Source organism: Chenopodium album, chromosome 2 (assembly GCF_948465745.1).
Source record: "Chenopodium album chromosome 2, dcCheAlbu1.1, whole genome shotgun sequence".
NCBI lineage: Eukaryota > Viridiplantae > Streptophyta > Magnoliopsida > Caryophyllales > Amaranthaceae > Chenopodium > Chenopodium album.
The window spans coordinates 78,883,207-78,902,806 of record NC_137835.1 but is presented as its reverse complement, the minus strand read 5'-3'; the positions used below and the strand labels follow the sequence as shown (position 1 = coordinate 78,902,806).

The 19,600-nt window shown below is 32.4% G+C and overlaps 1 protein-coding gene across 1 annotated transcript; it reads right to left on the bottom strand.

Annotated features, from left to right (window-relative positions):
* Positions 1-397: 397 nt before the first annotated feature.
* LOC145601872 (transcription factor TCP14-like) lies at positions 398-2,791 on the bottom strand. Its single transcript, XM_081657960.1, has one exon. The coding sequence runs from the start codon at positions 2,346-2,348 to the stop codon at positions 987-989; it is 1,362 nt and encodes a 453-aa protein (XP_081514086.1). The 5' UTR covers positions 2,349-2,791; the 3' UTR covers positions 398-986.
* Positions 2,792-19,600: the final 16,809 nt, after the last annotated feature.

The following is a 19,600-nucleotide window of genomic DNA, read 5'->3' as shown; positions in this document are numbered from 1 at the left end:
TCTTAGAAGTAACATTTTTGTTTGGTAATTTAAAAAAACTTATAAATTGAAATATGCTAGTTAATGCATTAATGTCTAAAACTAACAAAGTAACATGTACTAGTACATTTATGATAATTATTTTCGATCAACCAAATAAAGAATTCAACAATAGTAATGTAACGCAACGTAAAAAGCTAGTTAAATGATAGGATAACATAGAACAATATATGATACTTTAAGTCAAATAATTGATACGTAAATACGCAATACTAAATTCTTTTTTGGAGCAAGAAAGGGGTACTTTGGGGACTGTAAATTTATTGATAAATTTAAGGGTTCTTGAATTGGAATTAGCTCTATTCAGCAAATGGAATACTAACCCTAGCTTGGAAAGAGGCATAATTGGAGATATGTCATCTTCATCAAATTAATAAAAAGCCAAAAATTACAAAATTTTCCTTTAGAAAGAATTGCACAAACAATGATGACTATTTTGGTTATGGAGGGACCAAAAGGAAAAAAAAATTAAAAATAAAACATAAATTAAGGGGAGATAGATGATTAATTTTTCCCTTGGGCAAAATATAAAAATTATAATTTAATTACTAAAAAAAATTAAAGCATAATCACTCACAACCAAGGGAAAAAAAATAAAAATTAAAAGGCCAAATGTAAAATATTGTGCCTTCTTATCAAACCCTAATTAAACCTCTCATCATATTAATCACACTTAAAAAAAATAAAAAATCAAAACCTCAAATTAATTTCAAAAAAAAAAAAACAAAAAAAAAACAAAAATCATACCTCACGTGTGCTACACATCAAATTAATAGCTACACAAATTCTTCTTCTTCCCGGCGATGGTTGTTGTTGTATGGATACGATGGTGCTTGAAATGTAGTAGTAGTGATAATAAAGTGGTAGTGACTAAAAATGTTGATATACTTAGAGCTGTTTATCATCACAAAAAAAAATAAAAAAAAAATAGTATGGTCCCTTAATTCTCAAGAATGATGACTATGACTGGTTGTATCGTGTCGGTCGTCGCCATGATGGGAGTGGGACCCGCTCGCTTGTGAGTCGGAGATCCCTCCTCCTCCTTGTACGTTCCGATAAGGGTTAAGTCCGGTGAGCAGACCCAGATGATGAGCTTGCTCACCAGGACTCATATTATTATGACCACTTCCATCACCACCACTGTTATTATTATTACCGGCCCCCGAACCCATTTGGGGGCCCAGTTGTTGACTAGGCAATAGTGCCATAGGAGTAGCAAAATTCATGAAATGTAACCCACTTGGAACACTCCCTCTATATAACCCTGCACTATTATTCACTGATGGAATTGTCCATATTGGATCACCACTCATTACAGCTGCTGCTGCTGCGGCACCTTGATTACCACCATTTGTTACCATCCAAAAATTCGGTATTTGACCATACCCTCCTGCCCCAGCCGCTGCCGCCGCTCCGTATTCGCCTTCTAACCTCCTCTTTCTACCTCCCCCGCCTTCGTCGGACGCCTCCGAAAGATCAAGCTGATTATTGTTATTATTATTACTATTATTCTGACTGTTGTTGTTATTACTGCTTGGACTACCAGCGTTGTTGTTGTTATGATGTGGATGGTGATGGCTCGAACTCGTAGTAGTCGTACATTCCTGCTTAGCTTGGAGCAATCCCGGATTTAAGTTCAAAGTAGCGGTTTGAAAATTGAGGAGTGCGGAGGAGGGTGACGTGTCGGAAGATAAACCAATGCCGGCAAAAAAGTTACGGCGAGAAGCCGAAGCCGCGGTTGTGAAATTGGGGCTGAAGTAAGATGATGAGGATCGAAGTTGCGAAGGTACGGAAAGAGAGGACCCAGAACTTCGGAGGGAAATGTTAAGAGAAGTAAAATTGGCGGGGATAGTACCAGTACCAGTAGCAGCAATAACAGCTGGTTCAGCTTGTTGTAGAAGCCATTCGATTGTTTCGCCATCAGATTTATGCCCTAGCTCCCTCGTAAGCTGAAAAACCCGGGCAGCGCAAAGCGCTGGCATCCGGATTCTACGGCCCCGCCCGTCTACTTTCGTGTGACGATCCTTGGTGGAGGTTCGTTTCGGGGCCGCTTTTTTAGAGTTCGGCCCCGAAGACGATTCCCCACCTCCAACAGGGGGCTGGGCCTGGGGAGGCCCAGCTGAAGTAGACGGGCCGGGGCCTGAACCACCCGAGGGAGATATGGCTAAAGAAGGGTTAAATGGGGTTGAACTCGAACACGCTTCTTCCTCCTTCTTTTCTAATAACTGGAACGGGAAATTTGGCCGGTGGTGGTTGTGGAATTCGTGATGATGGTGGTGTTGATGCGGATGATGATGATCTCCATCCATTATATTTTTTTTCTTTTGTTGATGTATAAATGAAGATAAGTAGTAGTAATACTACTGATTATCTCCAACTTCACACACACTTTTTTTTTTTTTTTGGTGGTAATACCCTAATAAGAAGAGAAGGGGTTATAGTATAATTCCTATACAAATGGTGGGACTAATGGGATCTCTTAGATTATAAATATAAAAAATATTATATTTATTCATATATCTATATCTTTCTCTTTCTATGTCATAATACAAGTGGTTTTGTTTGAGAATTGGAGGTGATGAGTGAGTGAGGTAAGGTAGGAGGGAATTGAAGAAGAATTGAAGAGATAGAAAGAGAGAGAGAGAGAGAAAGAGGAGATAAGGAAGGGAGGAAGCTTTAAGGAGCAAAGATAATGAGTGGGAATTATGGAGGGTGAGCTTTAAAAAGCAAAAATTTTTAGAAAGGAAATTGCTTTATTTGTTGTTGGGTATGGAGTTATATAATTCCCTTCAATTAATTCAATTTCTATTAAATCAATTTTTTGAAAAAAATAACTTACCTTACTGTATATCAATAAAATCGAACAAATTACCTGAATTGGCCCGTACTCGTGTTGAGAAATTCATGAAAATATATTTCCGGATAAAATATAATGACTTCAAGACAGTAAGAATGAATGAGACCAATCATAGAATTTTATTTTATTAATATGAAATTTTATTTTATTTTTTACAAAATTAAATTTTTTTTAAAAAAAATTTCCTGAAATTGAAAAAAAATGAAATAGAGAGGGGGTGGTAATCAGGGAGGTATCCTTTAAATTGTGGTTGGACAGGCCCTTTGGTTCAGAATCCACGTGAGGTGCTCTTTTTATCATTCAATCCATAAAGACAATGGTGGCCGGGTAAGGGAAGGGTAATGGGCCCCATTTCCCAAGTCAAGTAATTTAATTTTTCAAATTTATTAAAAATATATTTTTATAAATAAATAAATTTGGAAAGATTATTAGGTGGGCCCAATCTCCATTCAAGTAATCATTTCAATCTACCTTTGGCCCTTTCTCCTTTGTTCTGCACTTCTGCACCTTTGTTAGGGTAGGACCTTTTGTGAATTGTGTGATTCCTCTCTTTCTCTCTCTAGAAATCAACTTTCTCTCTCTAGACCCCCTCCAATTTTCTGGGCCTTTATTGGGCCTCCACTCTCAGGTGATTTTAAGGGAAGTTGCCCATATTTTTTGGGATACTCTAGTTTAGATTTGCTTACTCTTATTAAGTCTTAAGCTATACCCTACTTAATTGATTGATTATTAGCAAAAACAAAAACCTAACATTACATTAGATGGATGTTAACCTTTCACTAATTCTCTTCTTCTTCAAAAAAAGTTATCATTTTGGCCTTTCTTATTGATCAACTAAAGGACATGACTAGCTTGATTGCTAGTACTAATTGTGATTCTCTTTTTGTACCTTTTTTCTTGGGATACTTTAACTATGCTTTGACTATAGATTACAACTTTTTTATTTTTTTGTTTTTAAGAGAGAGGGTGGGGGTGGTTAGGTTGTATTAATCTCCCTAGATTAAGCTTTGATGTTCATTAATCATTATTATTGGTTGGTGTCGTACATACACGTCATGCTATATATGTACGCCGACCACTGTCAAAGCCTAGGCCAACTATTCTCAATCTTTCTCGGAGTTCTCTGTCAATTATCTATACTATTATTAGGTAATTGACAAGAGGCGAAGTATAAATAGTCACTACACGTAATTTACTGTTTAATCTCTCATTAACGAAATTCAACATTTTTTTATTAATTAATTGTGGGTCATGTCGTCATGTCCATGTATTAGCTTAGTTCTCCTACAACATGGGAATTATAAGATTACTAAGGAGAAAACAAATTAGTATATGTATAGTACAAGGTTAGTATTTAAAATTTGTATTAATTATATGACTTATATCATTGTCAAATAAAAGGACAAATATAGTAAAAATTATATTATATTAAATTAAATCCCAAAAATTAAAAATGAAAAAGAAAGGTGGGCATGAGAATGAGAAATAAAGTGGAGTGGTCATAGATGACAGCAAAGACAATAGTATAAATTGCATGTTGGATCAAGTGAAAAGGTGATTAAATTCATCTGAAAACTTTGCCAGGTTTCAACTGTTTACTCCCACATGCTAAATATTATTTATACTCCGTTCAATACAAAAATTAATCCTACATACCAACAATATATACAGTAGTATGTACTCCAGATAATTATTAATAATAGTATACTATAATAATTAATAACCCAAAGTTTTAGGTGATGAAATGAGAAAAAGGGTTAGTTTGTAGATTATGCAAGTAGTATATTTTAGATTATTATAATTTTTATAAAATACATACTTGTATAATATATACCGGCATCCAGGTATAAATATTTAAGGGAGGATCTTAAATTAGTTAAAACTTGGGTATATTATTATGCATGGTTTTTGTTTGCAGATAGATGAGATATTCCTTAAGTAGGGCCGTTTTTTTTTTAACATGCATGGCGGCTGGCCCCCTTAATCTGACCACCTCAACCGTCGTAGCTACTTCAACCTTTGCCTACTAAGAGTCTAAGACATGCATTTTTTTTTAATTGAAATTTCTAATGTTCATAAACAAAAATGTTACAATCAATAATGTTTATTTCACATTTTATGATTGAATTTTCTAATATACCACTAGTACTACAATGTATGTATGAATTAAGTACATATTAAATCACATTTATAGTATAGAGAATATGTTTAAAAGTACAAGGATTTGAGCGTGGTTCATTCAGATCACAAGTTTTCCAATAGACTACCTTATTACGGAGTACTGTGTACATTGCAACCGATACAACTAATATAGGATTGAATTTGTCTTACTTCTTATATTGGTTTAGCTAACAATCAATTACTTATACTTGCATGATATTTTTATAAAAATAAAAATAAATTTAAAATTTTAAGTTGATAATATATTGATGAATAAGGAGGGAAAGAGGGAGCACAAATCAATCAAGAACAACTTTATTGAGTAGGAGGAGGTGGGGTGAATTGCTTTTTGTAGTGTCTAGAATGGATTGAAATAATTTAATTATTTGCAGTACAGATGGGTATCCCATGGGATCCAATAAGTGCACTTTTGTACCAGAAAGAAAGCATAACAATGTAAATTTATAAAATAAAATAAAAAAAAGTTAATGGTAGATTTCATCATATTTATAATTTAGTTAACTTGGTTCATCATGATCATGCATACTCTAGGGAGGCCAAAAGGGGCCAGCCTACTTGTTATATATTTGCACGGTGTAATTTTTTATTTTTTTGAAGATTTTAAGGTTTATATTTCTTTGATGTGCTACTTTACCTCTCTTGTCCTTTTGCACTAACTTCTATCTACTCATACAGGAATTAATACTCACTTGCATGCATAATTAACTTGTTAATCTTGTTAGGAATGAAACACCAAACCCTACTTCAGTACTTCTGATCTCCCACCCTTTGAATTGAAGAAAATGAGTTGTAAATTCAATTACATATAAAGTATTATACTATCAAGACATAATTAACTATTGAAACTATCTACGGTATAAGCTCGTAGTTGATTAAACATTAAAAACGTATGCACATATATATACAAGTAAACATTACAAAAATTGAACCGCTAATTGAAATGACATAATCAGTAGAGGCCATGATAATATAATTAAAAAGTAGGATGTATGGTAAAATTTGTCAAATGATTTTATAACACCCTCTATATATATATATATATATATATATATATATATATATATATATATATATATATATATATATATATATATAAATAAAAACTAAATTAAACAAATCATATGAAAACAAAATGCGTACATAAGTCCAATTTGAGTGAAACCGTCAATCACTATTACTTCTAGCTAGTTTGAATTGCCCTAATATGATGTTCATTGTTCAATTATGATTCTTGATATATGATGAATACTTCCTTACCTTTAATTGTATGATAGTGACATTATGTGTCTTTATTCTAAGCATATACTTCGTATTAATCATCTAATACAATTATCTATAAATCTTGATTGCACTTTTTTTTTTTTTTTTTTTTTTAATTATTGTATATCCTAATTAGTGTCTTATTATTGTATCAATCCATTAAATCCAAAAATTAAAATTAAAAAAGAAGAATAGCCGTAAGTCTTTCATACATTAATGTGAGGTGACAAACTACAAAAATTAAATGGTGCGACTTGTCATCTATGGTACCACAAACATTAAGCCTGTAGATATATTGAAAAAATAATATACTAGTAACTTTTTCATTTTGTTGAAATGTCTTACTTGGTGAAAGAATTAAACATCCCTTTAAAAATTGGGACCATTTAGGGTAACAGGCCCAAATAAATAGGGCACTATCACTTTCAACACTGAATTTTTCTGATATTTTTCTAACCATGACTTGTGTGAATTGTAACTTCTCTTAGCCTCAAATAATTCTCCTTCTGCCTTGCCCTCTTAATTCCTCGTGTGTTTATCAGAGCTACTTCTGTCAATTGAAAGCATATTTCATAATCCCTAACTTACTATGAACTGCATATATGATATAGTACTTGCAAATTTTTTTTTACCGTAAATATTAGAGAATCTGTTGTGTCGGTGTGTGAGCTTCGCTTGATTTATATAATTCGAATTTATTTATTATTGTGTTGTAACAGATGTAAGAATGATAAATTATTTATGAGAGTATAGCTTGAATTGTATTGATGATCTTGGCTAATATTTATAGCCTACATAAGATAACCTACACAATATAAACTCTATCATATAAAATCTATCTTAGAATATCACTAAGATATATTATTATCCTAAATATAATATCATAAGATATATATGGAAAATATATCACAATAATATATTTTCCTATATTCCTAACACCCTCCCGCAATCGTAACGGCAGTAACACGAACGTTATGATTGGAAATTCGCACTTTGTTGAAGTCGATCAAGTTGCACCTCTCTATTGATGTCACCTTCAATTTTTTTTTATTTATAAAAAAAACGAACTTTTGCTACCACAGCCCTTTGCTGGTGTCCATGGTCTTTTGTCACGGCCCTTTGCTGGTGTCCGTGATCTTCTTTGCCACGGCCCTTTGCTGGTGTCCGTAATCTTCTTTGCCACGACCCTAACAAAGAAAGATTAAAAAAAAAAAAATAACATTAGAAACAAACATTAATGTATGTAGCTTATTATAATTATATTATTAGCTACGCATGCATGCATGTAAGAGGTTAAGAATTTGATTCGTATGACTTTTAAGTCTCCTTAAACCAAAAAATAATTTAATTACATACTCACCGAAATCGGATGTCAAGGTACGTGGTCCATAACGTTGAATACTCTCACATATATAAGATTGGTATAATAATGGTATGAAAATCAAATGTCTCCTAAATGTAAACTTAAACTCGTCAACTCTATGTTAATGAGGTTACACACTTAATAAGGTATCACCAAAATTAACAACATTTGTAGGCATTAGCTGCAAAAATGTTGATGCAGTCTGGGATCTAATTATTTGTAGGCCCTAATAAAATGGTGGCCTTTGTGCTCCAGATTATAAAACATAGAACATGGTTGTTGTTGACATGTTTGGAACTGTGTTTACAGCATATATGATATTTTTTGAGTAAGATGGGTTAACCACATTTGTTTATTTCAAGGGTACGTAAGAACGAGTGGATCGGATTGGAATTATAGTAACCTACAGATTTGTCCTCTTCATCTGAATATAAGGGCTCGTTATTATGTATTAGGGTATATATGATTATATATTATTGTTTGGTTTAAATCATTTTCATTTGATCTGGTTTGATGTTCGGGTCTAATTAAACTTAAAGCTTAATATTAGTTGAGATCTTGTTTGATTTGTTTCAATGAATGATTATAGTTATTTTCATTAGGTTGGCGACCATGGATCACATCATCATCAGAAGTGTACATATTGTATATAACTTAATTAGATTACGTTCTCATTAACTGAAAGAAACTTACTTTGGCCCCAACTAAACATAGACAACACATTATGGAGACATTTGTGATGCTCTTTGCTTAGCTGCTTAGCGAATCCCCTTGCTTTTATGAAAATTTAGTGTTACATGTCATGCAATTGGCCAAACGATTGACAAGATAACAACTATTGTGATTAGTTTATTAATGTTGCCATTTTGATATGGAATGCATCCATTTAAATGAATTAACATGTAAGTTCCGTTAAATACTTATTAATCATGTTGTCATTATTTATCAACTAGAAGAGACATTTTTTAAGATTAAAGGGAATTAATAATTAGTCTTTTTCATCCATGCTTAAGGTTGGAAATATGAGAATTTATGTTGACATTAAAAATTCATTTGCTGTCTAATGATGAGTTACCCCATAGAGCAAATTAACATCATGTTGCAACATTTTTCACCTCATGCATTCGATATACTCCGTATTTTTAAAAAGTTAACATGATTCTATTTTGAAGTAAGAATCTTCATCAGACAACAACAAATGTTATAATATACTACCTCTGTTACAGGTTATGTACAACGATTTGACATAAAACAGAGAGGGAAAATGTCTAACCGTTGTACATAACCTATAACGGAGGTAGTAGATAGAAAAAAACACATTTGAACAAGAATTATACATTGTTTTACTAGTACAGAGTATAACTTAGGTCCTGTTTTTTTTAGTTGCTCTGCTCTGCTAAAATTTGCTTAACTTTGCTCTGCTCTGCAGTGTGTGGAAGCTCTACCTGTTCTGCTGAAATCTGCCTTGTTTGATCTATCCTGTCCAAAAGCTCAAAAAAAACAAAATTGTAGTCTTATTTTTTCTAAGCACATTAAGCTACAATGAAGTAGGATAATAAATCAAACTTATCATAAATGAACCGAATTGAACTAAACTGAAATTACGTCGAAATGAAAAACGTTGAATTTTCCACAAGTAGAAAAATACGTGTGATGTATAGTTGTATGAAAGAGAGTGTAGTGATACAAAAAAAAAAAGACGGGTGAGTGAGTGAGTATCCTAAAGCAGTAGGACTGAAACCCACGTGAGTGGTAACATTCTTGACTTATTGGCCAGTAATGGGTGTGGGCCCCACTTTTTAAGAGGAGGATAAGCTATTGATGGGCCCCCACTCCCCAACTCCTTACTGGCAATCTGGCATACTGCTACCTTTTAAGAAACCACAGTGATAGAGAATGAATTTTAGAGGACTCATTTTTTTCTATTTTTTATTTTTTATTTCTTTTATGAATGCGACGGCTTACCTCACTGAATTTCCCAATCAAAATTATTTGTACTTCCTCCCGTTTCTTTTTTTGATTTACACTTTGATTGATACAAAATTTTAGATAATTTAATTGACTTAATATAAAAAGATGTGAATCTATGAGTGAAATAATCCGTAATTAATATGTGAAAAAAATACTTAATATAAAAATAGTTGAATAACATAGTATATTATTGAAAAATATAAAATGTTATCGAGATCTGAGTATGAGAGAAAAAGAAATCCGTGGCACAAAAAATTCATAGCGAGTATGAGTGGGATCATGAGAAGTCTAATATCACAAAGATGTACTCCAAATTTGTTAAAAAGTTAATACTTTTTTAAAAAATCATTATATTTTATAAGTGTAACACTTTAAAATATGGAGGATTTGAAAATTTTGAACTGTCAATTTAAAATTATTTTTTGTGACCCGCTAACATAACCCGGCCCAGATTTTCATTGGGGGTCCAATTGGTGAGTGTGTGTCGTTTTCATTAGCGGGGTTGGCTTGGTCTCTTTCTTGTTTTTTCTACTTTCTATTTGATGACAACTCCTCTTGGGTGTTTTGGTACTTGGGAGGCAGCATCTCCTCTTGTTTCTCAGATCCAGATTTGTATTCGGGTTTGCGTGTCATACATTGGGTCACATTTATGCTACCGGCTTATGAATATACTCGAAATTTTGAGCTTGTCCAGATTAATCTCCGTGATTAACCTTTATGTTTATCTTCTCTCACAGGTTAATACATTTGTTTTTGTGTTTCTTTATAAGAAAAGTTTTTATTACTTTAAAAATACAAGAAAATTACTAAATTGTGAGAGGAGATATGTTTGTAGGTTCATCTCAGAGATAAACTTGGATTTTCTCCAAATCTAATATATATTTTTTTAAAAATTCAAACAAACCGTGCATCGCACGGGCTTCATCTAGTATTTGTCAATTTTGAGTATTATAAGTAAATACACTCTATCCTTCACTTAAAAATTGGAACATTTGAAATTTTGCACTATTACACTTCTTTTTACTTATTTTGTGATTTGTTATACTATACTCAATTGTTTACACACACTTATTTCTACTGTGTTTTAAATAAATAAGAACAAATCTAATACGAGTACCAAATAAGTAGGTAAATTAAGAAAAATAAATAAAAGAAAAATTAAAAAATATTGTTAAAGTAAATCATATAAATAATATAAAATTCAATATAAAAAAATACTCAATCAAATACAATATTTGTTACAGTGTTACAAGGACTATGTTAATTTCAACTCTTATTTTTGGGAGCTACAAATACAAATACAAACTAAATACAATTGAGAAATAAGAACGTATAAAGCAAGTTTGGAGAATTGTTAACAACCGTCATGCTTATTTCTAAAATCTTTATTGCTCATGCTAAATACTTATCCTACGCCCCATCCTGCTCGACGCTACTCGGGCTGAAACTCTTATGGCCTTCGCGAGCAGCTTTGCGCAGACAAACTTTTGTCAAAAGGGCACAGCTAGAAAGTTGGCAATGGAAAATCCATACTTGCAAGGAACTCTAATTAGGTTAACAATATTACTCCTGAATTTAAACCAGGAATCCTTTTAGACACTTCGAAGGATTGGAATGTAAATTTCTTTATTCATCCGCAAACTCTCACCTGGGATGTTGAAAAAGTACAATAGTGGGTTCATTCCATAGACGCTTCCACAATCCTTGCTATGGAATATCCTGCTATACATGAGGCTGACTTTTGGCGAATTATTCGATCAAGACGAGCAATAATGCTTATACAATCGTTTACTCCTCAAAATTTTAGTCCTTGTTGGAAAATCCTATGTGTAGACACCCATTTGTGTCTCCCCAAAACCAAACCCAGTGATGAGTACCTTTCACGTCGAATCATAATCGAATGAAGTGAAAGTGTGGAAAGTTTAGTGTTGCGGATAGTTTTAATTTCTTTTCTCTTCTCTCTGTTCTTGAAAACTTATTTTAAGAAAACAACCAATCCAGTTTGGTTGGTCCATGATATGGGTCCAATAGTGGTGTAGTTGGATGGGGCTTGACAAGAGCTTTCCAACGATATATTATAAGCCCAATTCCGATGAGTATTGAGAAAGTTATGGCCAATTTACTAAACTGGGCCCGTTTTGAGCCTTATATGCGGCCCAATGATCTAGGGGAGGGCCTAATATGATTTATCATTCCTAATGCAATTAGGAATGGTTTTAGTCTTCTAGATTCTTCTAGAAGGTTCTTTTCATTCCTAATTCAATTAGCATTGATAAATTGACTTTTGTTGACTTTTCAGAGTTTTAATTAAAATCAAAGAGCATTTTTGAGGAAAAATACGATTTTATCCGCCTGTACGGCAATTTTTATCTGATTTTAAGAAAATGCGTGGATTTCCAGATCAGCGCCAAACGCCAGCTGTAGCGCCTGGCGCTAGCATTGGCGCCTGGCGCCAATAGCCAGCGTTGGCGCTAATTAGTTTTTACGTGCGCCAGAACTCTGTTTTGATATTTTATCTTTTTGGCTGATTTTCTTTATAAATAACGTGCTAAAAACTCCGTTTTCATTAACCAATTTTCACCTACAATCATCAATTCTCTCTCATTCTCTTCAATAATTATCTACCAACTCTCATCAAGATTCTCTTGATTACTCTTTCTCTCTTTTCTAAACTAGCCTTTTCTCAAATACAAAATTCCGCATTCATTAGATCTAGAAACACCTAGCCATATTCGAAGTTGCCTTCGCCCTAGACGTGAAAGGTTTAATTTCTGAGGGTTATCTCTATTTCAATTATTTAATTTAATTGTTTTGTTTATTATTTTCCTTGAAGTTACTAACATGTGTATTTTGTTATTAGAAAGAGGTACGAGGCATCAAAGTAAGTACTTTAATGGTTTTCTATTAAAAAAAAAGTACTTTAATGGTTTTTATTAATGTTATGATATAGAGTTCATTCTTAGGTTGTTATTTTGATTCTTAGTTGTAGGGAATAATTTCAAGCGTTAACCCCCTAGTTTGAACCCCACTGTGATCATACACTAAAGTACGGTGGCGTCCAAAAGGGAAGAAGATAGAACAAAAGAGTCGCAAACAAGTTTTTTAGGAACTTGTAACCCGTTCACGAGGTGAAGGTTACACCCCTTAACGATCCAAGAGATCGTCAACTCTATAAGGTCTTGAACCAAATAGGGTTCGGGGATGAAGGTACAAACCGGGCCCAGTTTAGGAATGATAAATCTATATTAGGCCCTCCTCTAGATCATTGGGCCGCATATAAGGCTCAAACCGGGCCCAGATTAGTAAATTGGCCATAACTTCCTCAATATTCATCGGAATTGGGCTTATTATATATCGTTGGAAAGCTCTTGTCAAGCCCCATCCAACTACACTACTATTGGACCCATATCATGGACCAACCAAACTGGATTGACTGTTTTCTTAAAATAAGTTTTCAAAAACAAATAGAAGAGAAAAGAAATTAAAACGATTCGCAACACTAAACTTTCCACACTTTCACTTCATTCGATTATGATTCGACGCGAAAGGTACTCATCACTGGGTTTGGTTTTTGGGAGACGCAAATGGGTGTATACACTAGTATCATGTCTAGGGTAAATTTAATACTAAATATGATCGTTATGATGCCTTTTATGTTCTTCCTAATATTTATGATTGTTAGTATCATGTTAGGGTTAAAACTTTGATTTTTAATGTTTAGTGACATGCTAGGGTTTGTTATTAATCTTGTTAGTATCATGCCTAGGATCTTGCTATTATTATGCTTTAACATGATTACAATTATTTTAATTATTATTATTATAATGATGATTATTATTATTATTGATTATTATTATATATTATGTTGCTTGATATTTATTCTTATTGCTTGATCACACCTTTTATGCATGTTTAAAGGGAATTGGTACTTGTAATCACGCTTAATAAGATAATTAATAATCTTGTTAGGGTTAATTTGATTATAATTCAAGTGATCGCCAATAATAGTTTATTTGTACATTAATATTCAACCAACATAGATAAACAGGTTTAGGGTTAATCCTATTGATTGTATGTTAATCAGAAAGCGCACATGAATACGATCTGAATAAAGTAGAGGCTTATTATTAGGGCAGGTTCAATCTCTTTTAGGTTGGATTTGTACCTTCATCCCCGAACCCTATTTGGTTCAAGACCTTATGGAGTTGACGATCTCTTGGATCGTTAAGGGGTGTAACCTTCACCTCGTGAACGGTTTACAAGTTCCTAAAAAACTTGTTGGCGACTCTTTTGCTCTATCTTCTTTCCCTTTGGACGCCACCGTACTTTAGTGTATGATCACAGTGGGTTCAAGCTAGGGGGTTAACGCTTGAAATATTCCCTACACTATGGTCCCTTCATTTACAGCCAAAGTGGAACTATTCTTATGGAAGTTATTCCATAACGATTTAATGGTAAAAGGTGAACTTCATTGCAGGATGGTTCTACTATAGGATGTGTCATGTGATCTTTGTATTACGCAATTATAAGATTTTTACTATCTTTTTAGGGATTGCAATATTGCAAGAGAAACATGGAAAGGTCGTTGTTTGAGCATCCACTCAGAAGTACATAGACACCTTTCTTACTCAGATTGGATCCAAGATTATATCCGACTTTTCAATAGTCGGGACGGGATTTTGAGCCCCAAAATTAGCACCTTCATTGGTACGCTTTGGGTGTTCACTCCCGATACATACGTATGCCTATTACAACACCAATTGAATATTAAATTTTGGATATCCTACACTCATACTATCTTTATGGATGAGGAAGTTGGTTTGGAGACTTCTCCCTCTTATACTATTCAAGTTGGTTTACCCCTGCCTAGGTTTAATGTAGCCCATTTAGGGAAAAATCATACAGGCTGGAACTTGGTTAAGATTTAGATCGACGAATAGTAATTCGAAGATACAAGATGAACTGGAATGGCTGGGTTGATGTCTCGATAATATAGATCCTCTAAATGCGAGGATTATTGATTTATTGGTGGGAGTAATTTTGGGTTTTGCACTTCACCTCTTCATTCAGAAGCCTTACCTTGTTTGTATGGCTTATAATGGGCTTCGAATGCTAACATTCAATTGCTTGTACTGTAATATTTACGGATTCTTATAATCTAGCCACTCTTCTGCGAGGCCGAACGATGGTCATGGGGATATTCGTTATCATTGGTTGGTGCAGTAGATACAACTTTTAGGGTCCATTTTTCAGCACTGCATTATTTACAGGACAAATAGAGAGTATGTTTACAGGGCTCACCAAATTGCAAGCTAAGAGACGGTATCGTCCATTTAATTTGCTTTAGAAGTCATTTTTTTTATTATTTTATTATTATTTTTTTATAGTAGAAGTAATGTGTATTAGTGTTGTTTAATTCTTGTTAACCTTTGTCAAAAAATAAAAAATACAAAAAAGAAATAAGACCTTATTAATGTCCAGGGAGTAAAGTTAGTATAAAACGAATTATATCCACATATGTTTCAATGATAGTGTCACAGTCTATGTCCAATTAAGTTTCTATCACATTATTTTTGGATTGAAATTTATGTCACTATGTCTGTTTAAACTTCAATGAAATTAATTAATAATTCAAGAGACATTTCATAGTTAAACAGTGCGAATAACATCAATTTAAGAGTGCTTTGAAAATTCGAACCTTAATGACAAAAAAAGAAATTGACAAATCTATATTACATTATTACCTCTCTTAAAAATAATAATAAATAATTAATATAAAAACACCAAAAACAAGACAAATCTATTGTTGGTCGCTAGAGGAGATTTTTGGTGTCTTGAATTTTAATGAGAAGAAAGGAACGTTGCCTAGAGAAGTTATTAAATGATGATTATATAAACATGAAAAGTTCACATGAGTGAAGAACTATCATCATCGATACGGTTCGAACAACACTAATAATAGATTCATGGACAAAATACATGTTGATGTATCATACTTCATATTTTTGTGAAGGGAATTGTAGATGTCAAGTTGTTGTTTATTCATTTACAACCCTTTGAAATTCGAATTATTATTATATGAATAAACAACCTCTTGAACTTCGAATTATTATTATGTTATAGTAATAATGCTGATGTACAACTCTATTAACCTTTTATCTATAGTTCCTTTCTTGTTGTAAGTTATAAACAAATAAATAAATAAATAATTAAATAAATAAAAAGGTTGATGCTATAGGACTGCATGTAATTAAGAAATTATTTTGTAAAAGAAAGGATTGATAATATGAATTGAAGCATTAGTTTAACTCACTACATTAAATAAATTCAATACATTTATGTTTTTTGTCATAAATTCTTTAGTGAGTATTTGAGTAAGGAAGGATTGGAGCTTTAGTCGGATTCAAATTCAATGTTGCAGGATAAGTCGATCATAAGTACTCTCAAGTTAAATGGAAGTGTGTTGCCAAATGCCGCTCTATATTGATTAGTTTATACATTTGCACTACACAATACTGCTTTTTCAAATGGAAAACTTGTTGCCAAATACCGCTCTAAATTGATTACTCCCTCCGTTTTTAAATACCTGCTTTATTTCTATTTTTTACACTATTCATTTGTCTTACTTTTATTAATGTTTGTGATTTATACATAATAAAAAATACAGTCTTGTGGATACTTGTTAGAATCACCTCAATGAATAGATTATTAATTTTCAATTGTTACAATTTATACTTATTGATAATTAAAAATATTAGTGATCAAAGATTAACATCGACATGCGTGTCCAAGAGAAATGGAGCAAGTATTTAAAATTGGAGGTAGTAATTTATTTGCGCTAAACAATTCCACTTTTTGGATCGGATTAGAAAGCTCGTTGCTATATACCGCTATAAAATTGTTTTCAAAAAAAAAAAAAAAAAAATACCGCTATAAATTGATTGCCTTATTTGTATTTAACCATATTAGTTAGAAGGCAAAAAAAAAAAAAAAAACAAAGAAAAAAAAAAAACAAACACGTAATTAATTCAATTTAACGACTTATAAAAGATCGCACAATGTGTTACATAATTAACCCAAGAAAATCCCTTCAATATCGAAGTTAGTTGGTGGAATGGTGGATAATCAATGTAAAAGGTATACGTGTTTACCCTAACAAAGTGATCATTCATACATGAAACTATAAAATGAAGGTATTTACATAGGCCATTATTGGAGTATGTAGCATAGTATGTGTTAAATATCTTTTTTTATTGAGCTTGTTTTTGGTGACCGTAAGATAATTGATTCACGATATTATCAATTACAACTTAAGAATACATTAATATAGATTTTAATTCCTTTAATGAATCGCACTTAATTGGAATTGCACTACTATTTATATTTATAAAATTGAATTTGAATTAAATATACTAGTACAAGATTTTGTTTAATTATAAATTATAATTGAAAATTATTTTATTCTTTTTTTTTTTTTTTTTTGAAAATTATTTTATTCTTGATTAGTTTCAACTTGAATTGAGCTTTATTTGCTCTTCATATGTTCATTTAGGGGTTTTGGGTAGCTAAATATTAATACACCAATAACTTTTCTGTGTGTCTAATCACACCGTGACACCGTGTGATAGGGGTTATTTGTATGAGTTTCTTATTTAGAATTACTTATTTAGAGATTACTTGTAGTGGTTACTTACTCAGGAGAGGGGTTACTTGCAGGAGTAACTTACTCAGTCGGTTAACGAGTTTTCTGTGTGAGAGTATCCCATGGTTGATTGAGTAACCCATGAATAAGTAACCCTTAACCATAACCCTTAACCGTAAGTATTGCCTACAAATAACCGCTAATCATAAAAGTAACCTCTGCCACATATAAATTTTTTTTGTTAATACACTCATCTATCACTCGGAACGAGTTGAATATTTGGGTGTATTATAGACAGAATAGAAAACAACTTTGATGGAATACAGGGTGATTCAAAAGAAGTGGGCATACGCGTAAATAGTAATAGTGGCAAATGTGACATAAGTCATTTTCGTTGCCTTTTCTTTCCAATAAAACTTAGCCTTGAGATTTTGAGAATCAAAATTGCACCATCAAGATTAGAGACCACGTCAGAGTATCTTATCCTAACAACACCCATTGTTTTCCAATCAAAGTGCTCCATGTAGATCTCTTAAACAATGTAGGATAGACAGGATACATCTATATCCTAACTGCTACCAACACTAACACTTTCCCGTTCCGTTTCTAAAAAACGTGCAACATTTTAATCAACACCGTTGTCAATATACAACTACGTATATAATTAACAAAATTAATAAAAGTCAATATTATAAAACCATAATGAAACAACTTTTACAACATGCATGCCCCCCCCCCTTTTTTAATACTGTATTACCCATGTTAATGTTCGAGAGTAGAAGAGGAAGATAAGATAACTCCTTCTTCGATCTAAACATATAGCAAGGCGAATTTTCCACCATCTTTACTTGTCGACTAAACATACTTGGTTATACTACTCGTAAGTCGTAACATACAATATGTGTTGGACATAAAATTTAGTTGATCATATGACCAAGCGGGTCCGAAATCAGGCTAAAAGCGGGCCATTTAGGTCATATTTGGTGGTGGATATTTCCAAAAATGTTGGTTTACACCTTTGTGTTCCATCTGGTAGATTGTGATAAATTATGGGAATACTATTGAAGGTATTGATGTGCTCCAACATAATTTTGTAAATAAGTCTCTTGTCTATGCTCCAAGTAAGCGAACATGATCTCAAACAAGTGTTTTTATCCAAATACTTAATTTCTACAATTGGCATGCATAAAGGCTGTTGAAGAGAAAAATTGACCACTTTATATATGCACATATGGTAATGGTCAAAATAAGAACATAATATTTCATAATCCGTATTTTTTATGTCACTAAGTTAATGATATTATTTATCATTAAAATTAAGCAGCTCATTGCTTTTTCGATAGATGATTGAAAAATTAAATGGCTCTTTGCTAAGAATAGTTACTGAAAATTACCGTCCGCGGCACAAGACCAAACCTAGTTCATTATATTTTTGAGTGTAGTTCAAGTACTATTTCGAATCATTCATGTTTAACTTAGGTTGAATTTCAAATGACCTAGTCTATCTTTAAGAGTATGATTGGTTGATTAACGCCATACTCCAATCAAAGCAATCCTTTCAATTAACCTCAAATTGCTTAAAATAACTTTTATTTAAGGCAAAAGGGGTTTATATCTAGGCACATTATTGCAACCATGGGATAACTAGAGATTAAAGCACTAACAAAGAAACAAAAATCAAGTGATAAATCTCATGATAGTAGGGCATGAAAGAAAACAACACTAGATAGAGTTAGGTAAGAAACTAAGAATACTACAAAAACAATGATAATTTGTGGAAATCTCTTTTTGATTAGCATCCCAATTAAGATTAGACTAAGAAAGAAGATAATATAAAATAAAAATAAAAAATTAAAAAAAGAGCAAAAGAAATGAGTTGGTTAAGACCAAAAAGTAGTGAACAAGAAGAAAAGTTGTCAAAGTTAAGTATAATTATTTAGAAATGAAAATCCTTTAAGCGCACTATCACTAGTAAGACTTTAAAAGATGAAGATCTTGTGTTTCTCTTTTTGGGGAAATTACGCTTCATTCCAGATTGAGACCCTAGAAAGTGACTTCTCTCTTTAAATTGAATGTTATTATAATTATTAATTATTTCAATTATTTTATTAATTATTAATAATCTTGGTGGAACATCTGGATATACTTGCGGGAAAAATCATTACTTTTTTTTTTTTTTTTTTTTTTTTTGAGGCCGGGAAAAATCATTACTAGGCAACCTATAAATGGTTGTTCAACTTGCACCAAAAAACTAAATTAATGAATGCGATGTTTATTTTGCTAAAAA